Source organism: Somniosus microcephalus, chromosome 10, assembly GCF_052327205.1.
Source record: "Somniosus microcephalus isolate GS21.2 chromosome 10, FLI_Smic_1.0, whole genome shotgun sequence".
In the NCBI taxonomy this organism is placed as follows: domain Eukaryota; kingdom Metazoa; phylum Chordata; class Chondrichthyes; order Squaliformes; family Somniosidae; genus Somniosus; species Somniosus microcephalus.
Window position 1 is genome coordinate 164,692,429 of NC_140996.1, and position 15,721 is coordinate 164,708,149.

A 15,721-nucleotide genomic window follows, 5' to 3' on the forward strand; every position below is an offset into this window, starting at 1 on the left:
TGCTTTGCAGACTCTTTCAATGTGCCCTCGTCTGCCACATTGTCTGCAGTCTTTATCTTTAAACCAAGAGTCATTGTGGTCATGTGACATTTTGCCACAGCGATAGCACTTCTTTTCTTGTTTCAGTGACATTTTATTAGTTGAATATTCCAGGGATTTTTGTTGAATTTCTAAAGCGCCACGTGCTGCTGCTTCCATTGATATTGCAATACTCAGAGCCTTCTCCAATGTGAGGTCTTTTTCAGACAGGTGCTTCTTTTGTGTGCTTTCACTTTGCATGCCACACACAAATCTGTCCCTCAATGCGTCTGATAAGCCCACTCCAAATTGGCAATGTTCTGATAATTTGCGCAACTTTGCCAAATATTCAGAAATGCTTTCATTTTTGCTCTGGTTCCGTTTATGGAATTTAAATCTTTCAACTATGAGCAGTGGTTTGGGGCTTAATTGGTCTTGGAGTGTGTCCACTATTTGTTTGAATGTTTTGTTTGCTGGCTTTTCAGGGGTTAATAAACTATGTAGCAGCCCGTATGTCTTTGCACCCATAACACTCAGCAAAACAGTGGCTTTCTTTTCTACCTCCACTCCGTTAGCCTCACAGTACAACTCCACTCTTTCAATGTAAGTTGCCCAGTCTTCAATGCTGCTATCAAATGCTGCAATCGTGCCAATCATCGCCATTTTTTTTTTCCAAACCCATTTTTCTTTCTTTACTAGTTAGCTAGCGTCATGCAAGTCCTGTGCACTTTTCACTTGACTTATGTATCCCCTGCCTAGCTTAGCAAGCGTACTGTTTTCTCTACCTTCTCGCTCCTTTCTTCCAAATTTCGATGTCCTCTGGATGCGATGCCAGAATAGGAAGACGTAGGTTCATAATTCTCGTCGCCAATTTGTTGTGTTTGTACCGCTATACACAACTACATAAAATAATAAAGCAGCAGAGACTGAGAGTAACTTCAAGTGATCTTTACTGAGTAACTGGAACTTCGGCACTGACTATACAAATCGATACGCGTCTGTTATATACGCTCGCAACTAAGGATGTACATCCGCAAAACAAAGTAGTCCCTTCAATGTTGTATACATTACACGTTAAATATATTCAAGAAGGAGTTAGATATATTTCTTAAGACTAAAGGGATCAAGGGATATGGGGAGAAAGCAGGGACAGGGTACTGAATTTGGATGATCAGCCATGATCTCATTAAATGGCGGAACAGGCTTGAGGGGCCGAATGGCCTACTCCTGCTATCTTTTATGTTTCTAAAATCCAGCCCTTAATGTAATTACTAGTGGATCTCCCATGGTGTGCTCATGTTGAGTCAAAGGATACATCCTTTTATCCTATGTAGCATACAATACACTGTATCATCAGGTCCACTGATTTATGGGGATTAAATAAATCAAGCTGCATTTTTAATACAGCGTATTGTGGGAGTGTTAGGGGTATTTTCAAGCTTGAATTCCATGATTGTGTGCATATTTGTGCATAATGTATTTGATAAGTAGAATATTATGTGGTGCAATAGAGAATGTATTATTGTAATGGTATATTTTAGATGCTGCTGTGAATGAAAGAAATGTTTGTTAAAAGCAAAGAAGGGAATGTAAAATAGAGAAATGATAAAGATAAATTATATAGAAATGCAAGTGTTTTATTATAATTGTGGTTTATGAATAAAGGGAATGGGAGTAAAAATAAATTCATGTGAAATATTAATTTATTCAAATGTATTTATATATGCAAGTGTACATATATAGTATAATTTTGAGATTACTTTGTGTTTGATACAATTTTTATGGATCATTTTGTATATAGATATAATAAAAGTATTTGTAGAACTTTCCATTTGTACCAGTTTGTGTGCTATAGAGGAAGGCTGTGTTTGTGTTTTTTTTTTAATTCGCTTATGGGATGTGGGCGTCACTGGCAAAGCCAGCATTTATTGCCCATCCCTAATTGCCCTTGAGAAGGTGGTGGTGAGCCACCTTCTTTGAACCACTGTAGTCCTTGTGGTGAAGGTACTCCCACAGTGCTATTAGAGAGGGGGTTCCAGAATTTTGACCCAGCTACGATGAAGGATCGGCGATATACTTCTAAGTCAGGATGGTGTGTGAGGTGGTGGTGTTTCCATGCGCCTGCTGCCCATGTCCTTCTAGGTGGGTTTGGGAGGTGCTGCCGAAGAAGCCTTGGCGAGTTGCTGCAGTGCATCTTGTAGACGGTACACACTGCAGACACGGTACGCCGGTGGTGGAGGGAGTGAATGTTTAAGGTGGTGGATGGGGTGCCAATCAAGCGGGCTGTTTTGTCCTGGATGGTGTTGTTGGAGCTGCACTTATCCAGGCAAGTGGAGAGTATTCCATCACCCTCCTTTCTTGTGCCTTGTAGATGGTGGAAAGGCTTTGGGTGAGTCTAAGGGTTGAATTGTGCAGTATTAAAGAAAAATTAGCCAGAATGCATATCATCTTAAATATAGACATTCCATTTTTTTTTTTATAAACAGGGGGCCATACCCCTAGAAATACATCACCAATTTTTTGCCTTCATTTCCATCCTCACTTGCAAAAAAGTAATGAATATTAAGGATACCTGCAACTTTCAGTTTAACCCTTAAAGGGAAGCACTTAAATCATAATTGTCCCCCTTTTTCAAAGGGGCACAATGAATTCCAAATTCTAATAAAAAATTTCAAATTATAATATTGTTCCTTTTATCCAGTATGCACTCTGGTAGTGCGTGCTTATCAGGGCCTTTCTTGAATTGTTAGTTTTTTTAAACTGTTGGTCATATTTTGACCGTTTTTAGGTTGTCATGGAAACCTGCCAAACCAGTACGCGGCTCCTCAGAGCCTTGTGACGCGGACGCGCGTCGCAGGCTGGTCCGGGAGCGCGCACGCCAGTCGCAGGGCTAGCACGGGGGCGCGCACGCCGCCTGCTTTCGGATTGACGCCAGGAGCCGCAGCTGATGATGTGCCGAGGGTGAAGCCGCAGACAGTTCGCGTCCTCTCCCCGCTCTCAGGCCGGCGCCATGTGGCTCGCCGTGGCCGTATTGTCGGTGCTGCCGTTCGCCTTTTTCGACTTGTGGTATTTCATGCGCGGGGTCCTGGCATTACTGGTCGCTTCTTCGGAGGCCCCTGTGAAGGACATCCTGAAGGAGCAAACGGTTCGCGGTAAGGAAAGCCGCTCACGCGGCGCCAGCTCATTGCACCAAAGAGGCGGAAGCTTGAGCTCCGCCTCACTTTTATTGATTTGAAATCGCACGAGATCCGCTGTCATCTCCAGACCAACTGTTTTGCGCAGCGGAAGCGGCAGGTCGCCCGGTGACTCACTGGGACTTTCCGCCGGTCTCCTGATCGCGCTATGTAAAGTAACGCGTTCTTCCCGCCAGCCCCACCGCGGCCGATTATCGCTGATTATCTTTAATCGAATGACGTCGCGATACTGTGAGCCCAGTCAAAGGGCAGCAGCAATGGTGGTGTTACCGACCCACAATACAATGCGGCTGAAACCGCCCCATCTTCGGTAATTGGGGCTAGAGGCAGATTCACAAGCAGGACATCACAAATTGCTGCTGCGGCAAACATGGCCCCAACGTTGGGGTTTTATCATTACAGAGCAGCATATTCTCATGCTTTGCCACCTTATACTTCAGGAAATTATTTGACAAGTGGAGAGGTTTCTTTTATATTTTATATATCTTCATATATAAATGCAAGTCTTTCTTTCAAATAGATAAGATAACTCTGATTTATATATGGTTTCAACTTTAAATATATGGTATCTTTAAAAGAATCTCTATTTCTGTGATTGCGATGGTGGTAGTGGAGGCAGGGGACAATATACATAACCAACCAAATTCATCAACAAATTCAATGAGATTCACCTGGCCTACTTAGCTGGTGCTGTTTGTTGTATTCAGAAATTAATTTGGTCAAAGATAGCTTGCTGGATAGTTTTTTAAAAATAAAGTATGTGGATAAACAATAGACTGTCGGAATAGATTGATTGAAAGAAAGAAAGACTTGCATTTATAGAGTGCCTTTCACGACCACCAGACGTGCCAACATAAGAAATAGGAGCAGGAGTAGGCCAATCGGCCCCTCGAGCCTGCTCTGCCATTCAATAAGATCATGGCTGATCTGATCCTAACCTCAAATCTACTATCACTCTCCATCCCACCCGAACCCATGTGATCTCCCGGGAGAGGCGAAAAACCAGATTAAAAAACCCAATGGCCAATTTGGGAGAAAAAATCTGGGAAATTCCTCTCCGACCCATCTAGGCGATCGAAACTCGTCCAGGAGATCACTCTGTCCCTGTATTTCCTGCAGTACTTACCTTCTGTAAGAGGTGATCTCCACCCCAGCCAGGAACAGGCCCAATTTACTCTTGAAGGACTCCTAGCTGGCAGCCTGTTCCCGAGGTCTCCACTAATCCCTGTGAATAGAACCATCTCCTGAAATCTAACACAGAATTAGAACACAAGAAGTAGGAGCAGGACCAGGCTACATGGCCCCTGGGCCCGCTCCGCCACCCACAGGGCCATGACCGATCCGAACCTAGACTCATGTCTGATTTCCTGCCCACTCCCTGTAACCCCCAATTCCCTTTACTTCTAGGAAACTGTCTATTTCTGTTTTAAATTTATTTAATGATGTAGCTTCCACAGCTCTCTGGGGCAGCAAATTCCACAGACCTACCACCCTCTGAGTGAAGAAGTTTCTCCTCATCTCAGTTTTGAAAGAGCAGCCCCTTATTCTAAGATTATGCCCCCTAGTTCTAGTTTCACCCATCATTGGGAACATCCTCACCGCATCCACCCGATCAAGCCCCTTCACAATCTTATATGTTTCAATAAGATCGCCTCTCATTCTTCTGAACTCCAATGAGTAGAGTCCCAATCTACTCAACCTCTCCTCATATGTCCATCCCCTCATCCCCAGGATTAACCGAGTGAACTTTCTTTGTACTGACTCGAGAGCAAGTATGTCTTTTCTTAAGTATGGACACCAAAACTGTATGCAGTATTCCAGATGTGGTCTCACCAATACCTTGTACAACTGCAGCAATACCTCTCTGTTTTTATATTCCATCCCCCTAGCAATAAACCCAAAGTGTTTTACAGCCAATGAAGTACTTCTTGATGTGTAGTCACTGTTGTATAATGTAGGAAACGCAGCAGCCAATTTGCGCTCAGCAAACTCCCACATGTGATAATGACCAGATTTTTTTTTGTGATGTTGATTGAGGGATAAATATTGGCCAGGACACCAGGGATAACTCCCCTGCTCTTCTTTGAAATGGTGTCATGGGATCTTTTACATCCACCTGAGAGAGCAGACGGGGCCTTGCTTTAACGTCTCATCCGAAAGACAGCAACTTCCAACAGTGCAACACTCCCTCAGTACTACAATGGAGTGTCAGCCTAGATTTTTGTACTCCAGTCTCTGGAGTGGGACTTCAACCCACAACCATTCTAACTCTTGAGGCAAGGGTGCTACCAACTGAGACTGACACCTGGAGAATATTTGAGAGGAAAACAGTATTGTCTCAATACTAACACATCCCCTTACATGGTGTGGACCCTGTTGACTGCTCAGGTTGCTGTTTGATCTTTAAATAGTGTGTCTTGACATGAAAGATTTCTCTTCGGCATAAATTTGGGATGGTCCGAATGGCCTCCTTCTGTGCTGTTATGACTCTATGACTTGGAATGCCCCCTATGTACAGTACTTGAGACTTGCTTACAATAATTTAATTGGTCCTTGTTCTGGCCACATACACAGTTTGTGTCTCATTCTGTAGTTCCTGGGCTGCCTCCTCACTTTCAACTGCTCCTCTTAGCTTAGATATATCTGTATAATCTATGGATTTGACCATAAGAACATAAGAAATAGGAGCAGGAGCAGGCCATTTGGCCCCTCTAGCCTGCTCCGCCATTTAATGAGATTTTTCTGCCCTCGCAGTGCTTTCCTATGCAGAGCTAGACAGATAGCTAACAACTTGATATCTTCCCATAAAAATCACAAGGCTTGACTTTTCTTGTAAAGCTTTACTGAAAGATTCTTATTGTAAAACTGAAATACAACACAGAAATGGAAGCACACATTAGTATACAAGCACATAACTGATATGCATACACAAATTTAGGTACGCCTGAGCAACACAGTACATTTGGCATGTAAATTACCAAACACGTGGAAACACCGCTTACTGTGAATATACATTTAGCAAACTGGAAGGCATTCTCTTTAAATTAGCCCTGTACATAGTGCATCAAAATACAGCTACTAGTTAACCAGCTAGACAGAGAGCGAGCACTTCACGGCTAGCTGTGTAAGTTTGCTTACAGAGAAAAGTTACAAACTAAACATTTTCTGCAACATACAGTGTACACTAATCATCTATAACATTCTCAAGTACTTACAGACAAATAATATCCAAGACTCAGGCATAGGAACAATACAACTTCTCAGAGCATGTGCCGCTGTAGGTCTGTAATTTACTTTACTGCACTTTTACTGCAGTTGCTAAGTACCAAATAGCCACTAGGTGGCAGCACACAATGGGAATCGACCCAACTTACTCAAACCCCTGAATTAACTGGAAAACTAACATAAATTGCTACAGAGAGACAGCACACTCCCCGCTTGGTACAATTCCATTGTACCACTACAGATACAAAATAAACCTAAAGAAAACGTCCTTTGGCTGCAAACATACTCAGAATCCGTTCTCTAGGTTTCTTCAGAAAGGAGGACTACGATCTCTGAGACTGGCCTCAGAAACACTTTGACAGTCCCCTCCTTGACAATCTTCACCTCCACCTTGTGGACCCTCTTGTCCCTGCTCGGCAGAGTTTTGACTACCAGTCCCACTGGCCATTCATTTCTGTGTGCTTGGCTGTCTTTCAGCAAGACAACATCTCTCACTTTGACATTTGGCTTGTCTTCTGTTCATTTCCTACGGCTCTCTAGGGTGGACAAATACTCTCCTCTCCATCTCTTCCAAAAAGTGTCTGCAAGACACTGGACTTGCTTCCACTGCTTCCTGTGCAGCTCAGCCATGTCAAAGTTTCCAGAGGGGGCTGAAATAGCACTCATCTTTTGAGTCAGGATCATCGTTGGGGTGAGGATTGCAGGCATGTCTGGGTCGGTGGACACCGGCACCAGGGGTCTTGCATTCATGATCGCCATGACTTCAGCCATGAGGGTGCTTAAGACGTCGTGTGTGAGACGAGTAGGTCCCGTCCGAAGCAGCATAGCATCCAGAATACGCCTGGCAACACCGATGAGCCTCTCCCATGAACCACCCATGTGGGATGAATGCGGGGGGTTAAACACCCACGTGCATCATTTCTTTTGGAGGTAGCTTCCTACCGCTGCATCGTCCGTGTGGATGTCCAACTCCTTACAGGCACCCACGAAGTTAGTCCCTCTGTCAGAGCGGAGAAGTTTGGCTGGACCACGGATTGAGAAAAACCTCCTCAGTGCATTGATAAAGCTGTCTGTTGACATGGATTCGATCAGCTCAATGTGCACAGCTCTGGTAGACATGCACGTAAAGAGCACCACCCAGCGCTTGCTGCCTGCACTACCTCCTCTTGTGCGACGCGTCATGATGGTCCATGGCCCAAAGACGTCAAGGCCCACGCTGGTGAATGGAGGCTCTGGAGTGAGTCTGTCAGCGGGCAAGTCTGCCATCTTTTGGTCCTCTAACCTCCCTCGTAGCTTGCGGCAGGTAACACACTTGTGGATAACGGAAGGAACCAGACGCTTGCTCCCGATTATCCAGTATCCGGCTGCTCGGATAGCTCCTTCTGTTATGTGTTGTCCTTGGTGAGCCACTTGCTCATGATAGTATCTCATGAGTAGTGTGGCAATGTGATGGGTGCACGGGATGATCAGAGGGTGCTTTTCTTCTCTTGACAAGTCTGCGGATTATATGCGCCCTCCGACCCGGAGCAAACCATCTTCATCTGTAACTGGGTTGAGCTTTTTAAGTGGGCTTTGCTTGGGGAATGTCTGTCCCTCTTCAAGACATTTGAATTCCTCCTTGAAGACATCATGCTGGACAGAGCGAATGATCACACCTTTGGCTTGTGAAAGCTCACTTGTGCTGGATACTTCTTTAGAACATTTCCATCCTTTGCATTCTATGTTGTCCAAATTCCCCTTGAAGGATGCTGCTACATGAATGAGTCGGGCTGTGGTTCGGCAGAGTGTTCTCCAGCTTGAGAATCGCTCGAAGCGTTGTGAGCCCAACTGAGATTCTGAGGCTTTGGTGACCAGGGTCGTAACTTCAGGCCGAATCTCAGTATCAGCTTCAGGCTCCACAATGGTGAAGGGATTGGACTCAGGAGTCTCCTCTGTGTTGACATTAGACAGGAAAGAGGGGCCCGAGAACCAACTGCTTTGCTGTAGGTGTGCTGCTGGTATAGACCTGGTAGCATGGTCTGCAGGGTTCAGGTCTGTGGAGACATAGCACCACTGGTCAGGGTGAGTGGATCGTCTGATACGAGTCACCCGGTTGGAAACATACACATAAAACCTTCTTGTGGAGTTGTGGATGTAACCAAGTACAATCTTGCTGTCCGTGAAGAACTTGACGGCGCCCACATCGATGTCAATCTCGTCTCTGATCAACTCGTACAGTTGAACAGCCAACACAGCTGCACAAAGCTCGAGACGTGGAATGGTGTGGGCAGGCAGAGGGGCCAACTTGGACTTCCCCATAACGAATCCTACATGGTATTTCCCATCGGTGTCAGCTGCTCTCAAGTAGGCCACAGCTCCTATTGCTACTGTGGAAGCGTCTGAGAAGATGCACAGCTCTCTTCTCTGCGTTGAAGACAGCGAGCCTGGAATGTAGCACCTCTCTATGTGCAGGTCTTCGAGAGCCTTCAAGGACTCCTTCCATAGGTTCCATTTTGCTTCTTTTTCTGGGAGGAGTGGAGCATCCCACTCACTCTGATCCGATGAGAGTTCCCGTACTAATGCTTTTCCTTGCATTGTTATGGGAGCTACGAACCCCAAAGGGTCGTACAAACTGTTGACTGTGGACAGGACGCCTCTCCGTGTGAATGGCCTTTCTTCACGGGACACCAGGAATGTGAAGCTGTCTGTTTCCAGGTTCCAGGAGAGCCCCAGGCTCCGTTGAAGGGGGAGAGGATCCACTCCAAGGTGCAAATCCTTCAGATCCTTGGCACGGTCCTCTGCAGGGAAGGCTTCCATCACCTGTCCACTGTTCGATGCTACCTTGTGTAGTCTCAGGTTGGACTCTGCCAACATCGCTCTGGTTCTTGTCAGGAAATCTATTGCTTCTTCAGGTGTGGTAACCGAGGTAAGACCATCGTCAACATAGAACTGTCTCTCAACAAAATGCTTCGCATCAGAGCCATATTCTTGCTCACCTTTCTGAGCGGCTCGCCTCATGCAGTAGATAGCCACAGCAGGTGAAGGGCTGTTTCCAAACACATGGACCTTCATCCTGTACTCCACCACATTCTTGTTGATGTCGTTGTCCTCATGCCACAGGTAGCGGAGATAGTCCCTGTGGTCTTCTCGGACGACGAAGCAATAAAACATTTGCTGCACATCTGCTGTCAGGGCTACAGGTTCTTTCCTGAACCGCAGAAGAACTCCCAACAAGGTGTTGTTCAAGTCTGGGCCGCTGAGGAGTACATCGTTCAGAGACACTCCTTTACATTCAGCACTTGAATCAAACACAACTCGTAACTGGTCTGGCTTTTGTGGGTGATACACACCGAATGTTGGCAGGTACCAGTGTTCTTTACCTTCTTCCAGAGGTGGAGCAGGCTCGGCTTGGTCATTGTCCAGCATCTTCTGCATGAACTCTATGTAATGGCCCTTCATTTCTAGCCTTTTCTCCAGTGTTCTCCTGAGTGAGCAGAGGCGCTTCATAGCTTGTTCCCTGTTACTCGGAAGACGGCGTCTGGGAGAGTGAAATGGTAAGGGTGCCACCCAGCTGTGTCCATCGTCCTGGTAAACCTCCTCATCCATGATGGTTAGGAAAGCTTTGTCGTCCATGGATAGTGCTGGCTTGTCATCATCCTTGGACCTTTCAAACACTGAGCATCCTAGGCTGTCTGTGCTCACAGTGAGGCCTGCCTCTTCCTCACAGGCAGAGGAGGTTGCCCTATGATGCTGCGTCATGCCATCGTAGTCTTCCTTTACCTGGATCCTGTTTGGGCATGGGCTGAGAAAGGATGTGCGACCGTTGTGCAACACATTTGCTTTATAGACGTTGACACCTGCTGGTTTGTGGACTGTTCCCAGGCAAACTCCACCCACGAGGACCCATCCCAGGTCAAGCCGCTGCGCATAAGGAGCATTGTGGGGCCCGTTGATTTGCTCACGCACCTTGTGCACCCTTAAGATGTCTCTTCCCAAGAGCAGGAGGATTGGAGCGTCCGGGTCCACAGCTGGAATCTTGTTGGCAACTGGCTGTAGGTGGGGCTGATGGTGTGCGACCTCTGGGGAGGGAATTTCCATCCTATCGTCTGGCATCATGTCACACTCAATTAAGGTGGGGCGGGGAGGCTGTAGTTTCCCATCCATGGACTCGATCATGAAGTTCCCAACTCTCCTACCTGTAGTCTCTGTTGTCCCTGCACAGGTTTTTAGCATGTACGGAGCTGCGCTGGCCTTGACTTCAAAGAGATTGAAGAATTCTGTCTTCGCTAGAGACTTGTTACTTTGCTCCTTTCTCCCTGCAGGATATGCTTTAACCAAGCAGATTTTGGAGCATGAGCGCGGGCTGCTTGCATTTCCACAAACCTCTGTACACTTGGGAGGTGACTGAAGAAGATGTGCTTTCGCTTTGCTCCCCGCTATCCTCTTTGTCAACCGCAGCACTCTCGGTGGTTGAAGGAGGAGGACCTGGATGCAGGGCTGCGATGTGTTTTTCACTGTTGCACTCGAAGCACTTGATTGTCGCCTTGCAGTCTTTTGCCATGTGCATAGTCGACCCACAACACCTGAAGCAGATGCGATTCTCTTTCAGGTATGATCTGCGCTCATCAATAGGCTTGTCTCTAAAGCTTCGACACTTTTTGAGTGGGTGGGGCTTCTTGTGTATTGGACACTGACGATCTGGGTCATCCACTTTATTCCCAGCAGAACTGGATTGGTTGACTGAGGGTTCGGCTGGAACATCTGTTTTGTGCACGCTCACAGAGGCTTTATTGCTGTACTTTGTGGGTTTCTCTGTTCTCGAAGTAGCGTAACTGCTGGAGGTGGAGAAAGTGAAACTTGGATCATTCCTCACCTTTGCCTGTTGTTGGACGAACCTGGAGAAGAGGGAGAAGGGGGGGAAATGCCACTCCATTGTCCTCCTTGTACTTGGATCCCTTAGCTATCCATTTCTCTTGAAGGTTGTAGGGGAGCTTTTCCACTATTGGGTTTACCCCACGAGCTGTATCCAAATACGAGAGGCCGGTCAGGTAACCTTCTCCCTTGGCACACTCCAGTTCTCGGAGCTCGACATTATCTTTGTTGGTTAGCTTCAGAAAGTCCTCAATCTTCTTGAGCAGTGCGTGTTCAATGACTTCTGGTGTCCCATAACAGTCTTCGAGACGTAGCCAAGCCAGGTTGAGGCCTGCTGTGGGATTGCGGACGTGCGCTGAGCGAATTCTCTTCACCTGTTCTGACGACTCAGCTCCGAGCCACTTTGTCATCAAGTCTAGTTCTTCTCTGGCTGACAGATTAAAGTCCTTGGTGGTACTCAGGAAGGACGCTTTCCATGACCAATAATTTTCAGGACGGTCATCAAATTCTAGAAGGCCTGAACTTAACAATTCTCGGCGGATAAGGTACCTAGCGAGGTCTTGTGCACCTTGTGGCTCGGGTGAGGACTGCTTGGCTGGATTGGCCGAGTGCTGTGGAGGTCTCTGCAGGTAAGTCTTACTTGTTTCTTCTCCTTTAAGCTCAGTGTCTCCAAAAACAGGCTGTTTGCTACTGTGGTGAGTAGCTGGTTCTGCGTCGAGATAGCTGGATGTTTCCTTGGAGAACAATTTGGAGTGTTGTTGGACATACTCACTTGTACGTTGCACTGGACTGAGGGGCTGTTCTAGAACATATGCTTCATGGCTGGGCTCCCCGCCTTCGTTCTCCTCACCTTCATAAGCTGCGGCTTCAGCGGCAGCGGCAGCGGCAGCTCTCTGGCTTTGGAGGATGTGGAGACTGGCGTCGAGGTCAGCTCTCTGCTTCATCACACTAGCTTCATTTTCAGCGAAGGACAATTGAGCCTGGGCAGCTTTTGCCTTGGCACGTGCTTTGGCGGCTGCAGAAGCTGTCGATGACGATGGTCTGCTGGACCGCCGAGATGATCTAGAGGATGCTTTAGAGGACTGTGACTTGGCATCGTTTGCTCGGAGAGGCTCATGCTTCTCGATTGGCTGGTCGACGTCCTCTATGGTATATTGTCTTCCTGAGCGTAGACTCATGGTAGCTGAGTGGTATCTTCTTGTGCTTGAGCCCGCTGTGCTGTTGTCTTTTTACTTTTCTGCCCTCGCAGCGCTTTCCTATGCAGAGCTAGACAGGTAGCTAACAACTTGATATCTTCCCATAAAAATCACAAGGCTTGACTTTTCTTGTAAAGCTTTACTGAAAGATTCTTATTGTAAAACTGAAATACAACACAGAAATGGAAGCACACATTAGTATACAAGCGCATAACTGATATGCATACACAAATTTAGGTACGCCTGAGCAACACAGTACATTTGGCATGTAAATTACCAAACACGTGGAAACACCGCTTACTGTGAATATACATTTAGCAAACTGGAAGGCATTCTCTTTAAATTAGCCCTGTACATAGTGCATCAAAATACAGCTACTAGTTAACCAGCTAGACAGAGAGCGAGCACTTCACGGCTAGCTGTGTAAGTTTGCTTACAGAGAAAAGTTACAAACTAAACATTTTCTGCAACATACAGTGTACACTAATCATCTATAACATTCTCAAGTACTTACAGACAAATAATATCCAAGACTCAGGCATAGGAACAATACAACTTCTCAGAGCATGTGCCGCTGTAGGTCTGTAGTTTACTTTACCGCACTTACTGTGCTTTACAGCACTTTACTGCACTTTTACTGCAGTTGCTAGGTACCAAATAGCCACTAGGTGGCAGCACACAATGGGAATCGACCCAACTTACTCAAACCCCTGAATTAACTGGAAAACTAACATAAATTGCTACAGAGAGACAGCACAGAGATCATGGCTGATCCAATTTTGGCCTCAACTCCACTTTCCTGCCTGTTCCCCATAACCCTTGACTCCACTGTTGCTCAGAAACCTGTCTATCTCCACCTTGAATATATTCACTGACTCAGCTTCCACAGCTCTCTGGGGTAAAGAATTCCAAAGATTCACGACCCTCTGAGAGAAGAAATTCATCCTCATCTCCATCTTAAATGGGTGACCTCTTATTCTGAAACTATGCCCCCTCGTTCTAGATTTCCCCCATGAGGGGAAACATCCTCTCAGCATCTACCCTGCCCAACCCCCTCAGAATCTTATATGTTTCAATAATATCACCTCTCATTCTTCTAAACACCAGTGAGTATAGGCTCAACCTTTCCTCATAAGACAACCCTTTCATCCCAGGAATCAACCTAGTGAACCTTCTTTGAATTGCCTCCAATGCAAGTATATCCCTCCTTAAATAAGGGGACCAAAACTGTACGCACTACTCTAGGTGTGGTCTCACCAGCGCCCTGTACAGTTGTAGCAAGACTTCCCTACTTTTATACTCCATCCCCCTTGAAATAAATGCCAACATTCCATTTGCCTTCCTAATTACTTGCTGCACCTGCATGTTAACTTTTTGTGTTTCATGTACGAGGACACCCAAATCCCTCTGAACCGCCGCATTCTGTAGTCTTTCTCCATTTAAATAATATTTTTCTTTTCTATTCTTCCTACCAAAGTGGATAACTTCACATTTTCCCACATTATACTCCATCTGCCAAATTTTTGCCCATTCACTTAACCTATCTATATCCCTTTGCAGACTCTTTATGTCCTCCTCACAACTTGCTTTCCCACCTATCTTTGTATCATCCACAAATTTGGCTACAGTACACTCGCTTCCTTCATCCAAGTCATTAATATAGATTGAAAATAGTTGAGGCCCCAGCACTGATCCTTGTGGCACCCCACTAGTTACAGATTGCCATCCTGAAAATTACCCATTTATCCCGACTCTTTTTTGTTAGCCAATCCTTTATCCATGCTAATATATTACCCCCCAACACCATGAGCTCTTATCTTATACAGTGACCTTTTATGTGGCACCTTGTCGAATGCTTTTTGAAAATCCAAATACACTACATCTACTGGTTCCCCTTTATCCACCCTGCTCGTTACCTCCTCAAAGAACTCTAATAGATTTGTCAAACACGATTTCCCTTTCATACAATCAAGCAGAGTCAACATGGCTTTATTATCATTTTCTAAATGCCCTGCTACTACTTCCTTAATAATGGATTCGAGCATTTTGCCAATGACAGATGTTAAGCTAACTGGCCTATAGTTTCCTGCTTTCTGTCTCCCTCCTTTTTTGAATAAGGATGTTACATTTGCGGTTTTCAAATCCGCTGGTACTTCTCCAGAGTCGAGGGAATTTTGGAAGATTACATCCAATGCATCCACTATCTCTGTAGCCACTTCTTTTAAGACCGTAGGATGCAGGCCATCAGGTCCAGGGGACTTGTCAGCCTTTAGACCCATAAGTTTGCCTAGTACTTTTTTCACTAGTTTGGATTGAGTTAATAAATGTAAATTAGATATAGTAGAGATCCCAGCACTGATTCCTGAGGCACTCTAGTAATACTCCCTAGCCCTGTCCTGACATAACTCTTCTAGCTGCTCAACTTTAATTCTGTTCTGACTTGCTTTCTGAAGTCTGTGGGGGTGAAAAATATAAATATGAATAGTCAGCATGGATTTCAAAAGGGAAAGTCTTGCTTGACCAACCTTATTGAATTTTTTGAAGAAGTAACAGAGAGAGTAAACAATGGCAATGTAGTAGATGTAATTTATCTGGATTTTTAAAAGGCCTTCGATAAGGTACCCCATAATAGACTGATGAACAAGGTCAGAGAATATGGAGCCGGGACAAGTAGCAGAATGGATTGCTGGCTGGCTTCAGGATAGAAAGCAGAGAGTATAAGTAAAGGGTAGCTATTCACAAGGCAGAAGGTAGGTAGTGGTGTTCCACAAGGATCAGTGCTGGGACCACTGTTGTTCACAATTTACATTAACGATTTAGACTTGGGAATCAAAAACACAATTTCTAAAATTGTGGATGACACCAAATTGGGGGGGGGGGGGGGATAGCCAATACTGAGGAGGACTGCAACAAGTTATGGGAGGACATTAATAAACTTGCAGAATGGGCATATAATTGGCAAATGAAGTTCAACACAGAAAAATGTGAGGTATTACATTTTGGTAGGAAGAACAGGGAGGACACTTATCACTTGGAGGGTGCGAGTCTAGGTGGGGTAGAGAAACAAAGGGATCTTGGAGTACAAACACACAAATCACTAAACGTTGTGATGCAGGTTAGCAAGACCATAAAAAAAGCAAACCAAGCACTGGGGTTTATTTCTAGAGGGATAGAATTGAAAAGTAGGGAAGTTATGCTAAATCTGTATCGAACCTTGGTTAGTACTGCGTACAGTTC

At 45.6% G+C, this 15,721-nt stretch overlaps 1 protein-coding gene across 1 annotated transcript in view; it reads left to right on the plus strand.

Moving 5' to 3' along the window:
• The first annotated feature begins 2,915 nt into the window (after positions 1–2,915).
• Positions 2,916–15,721, plus strand: part of LOC147111814 (protein THEM6-like) — a 61,450-nt gene continuing 48,644 nt past the window's right edge. The window contains exon 1 of the mRNA XM_085999074.1: positions 2,916–3,170. Coding sequence (XP_085855200.1) covers positions 3,029–3,170 — 142 coding nt within the window. The 5' untranslated portion in view covers positions 2,916–3,028. The remainder of the gene's footprint in view (positions 3,171–15,721) is intronic.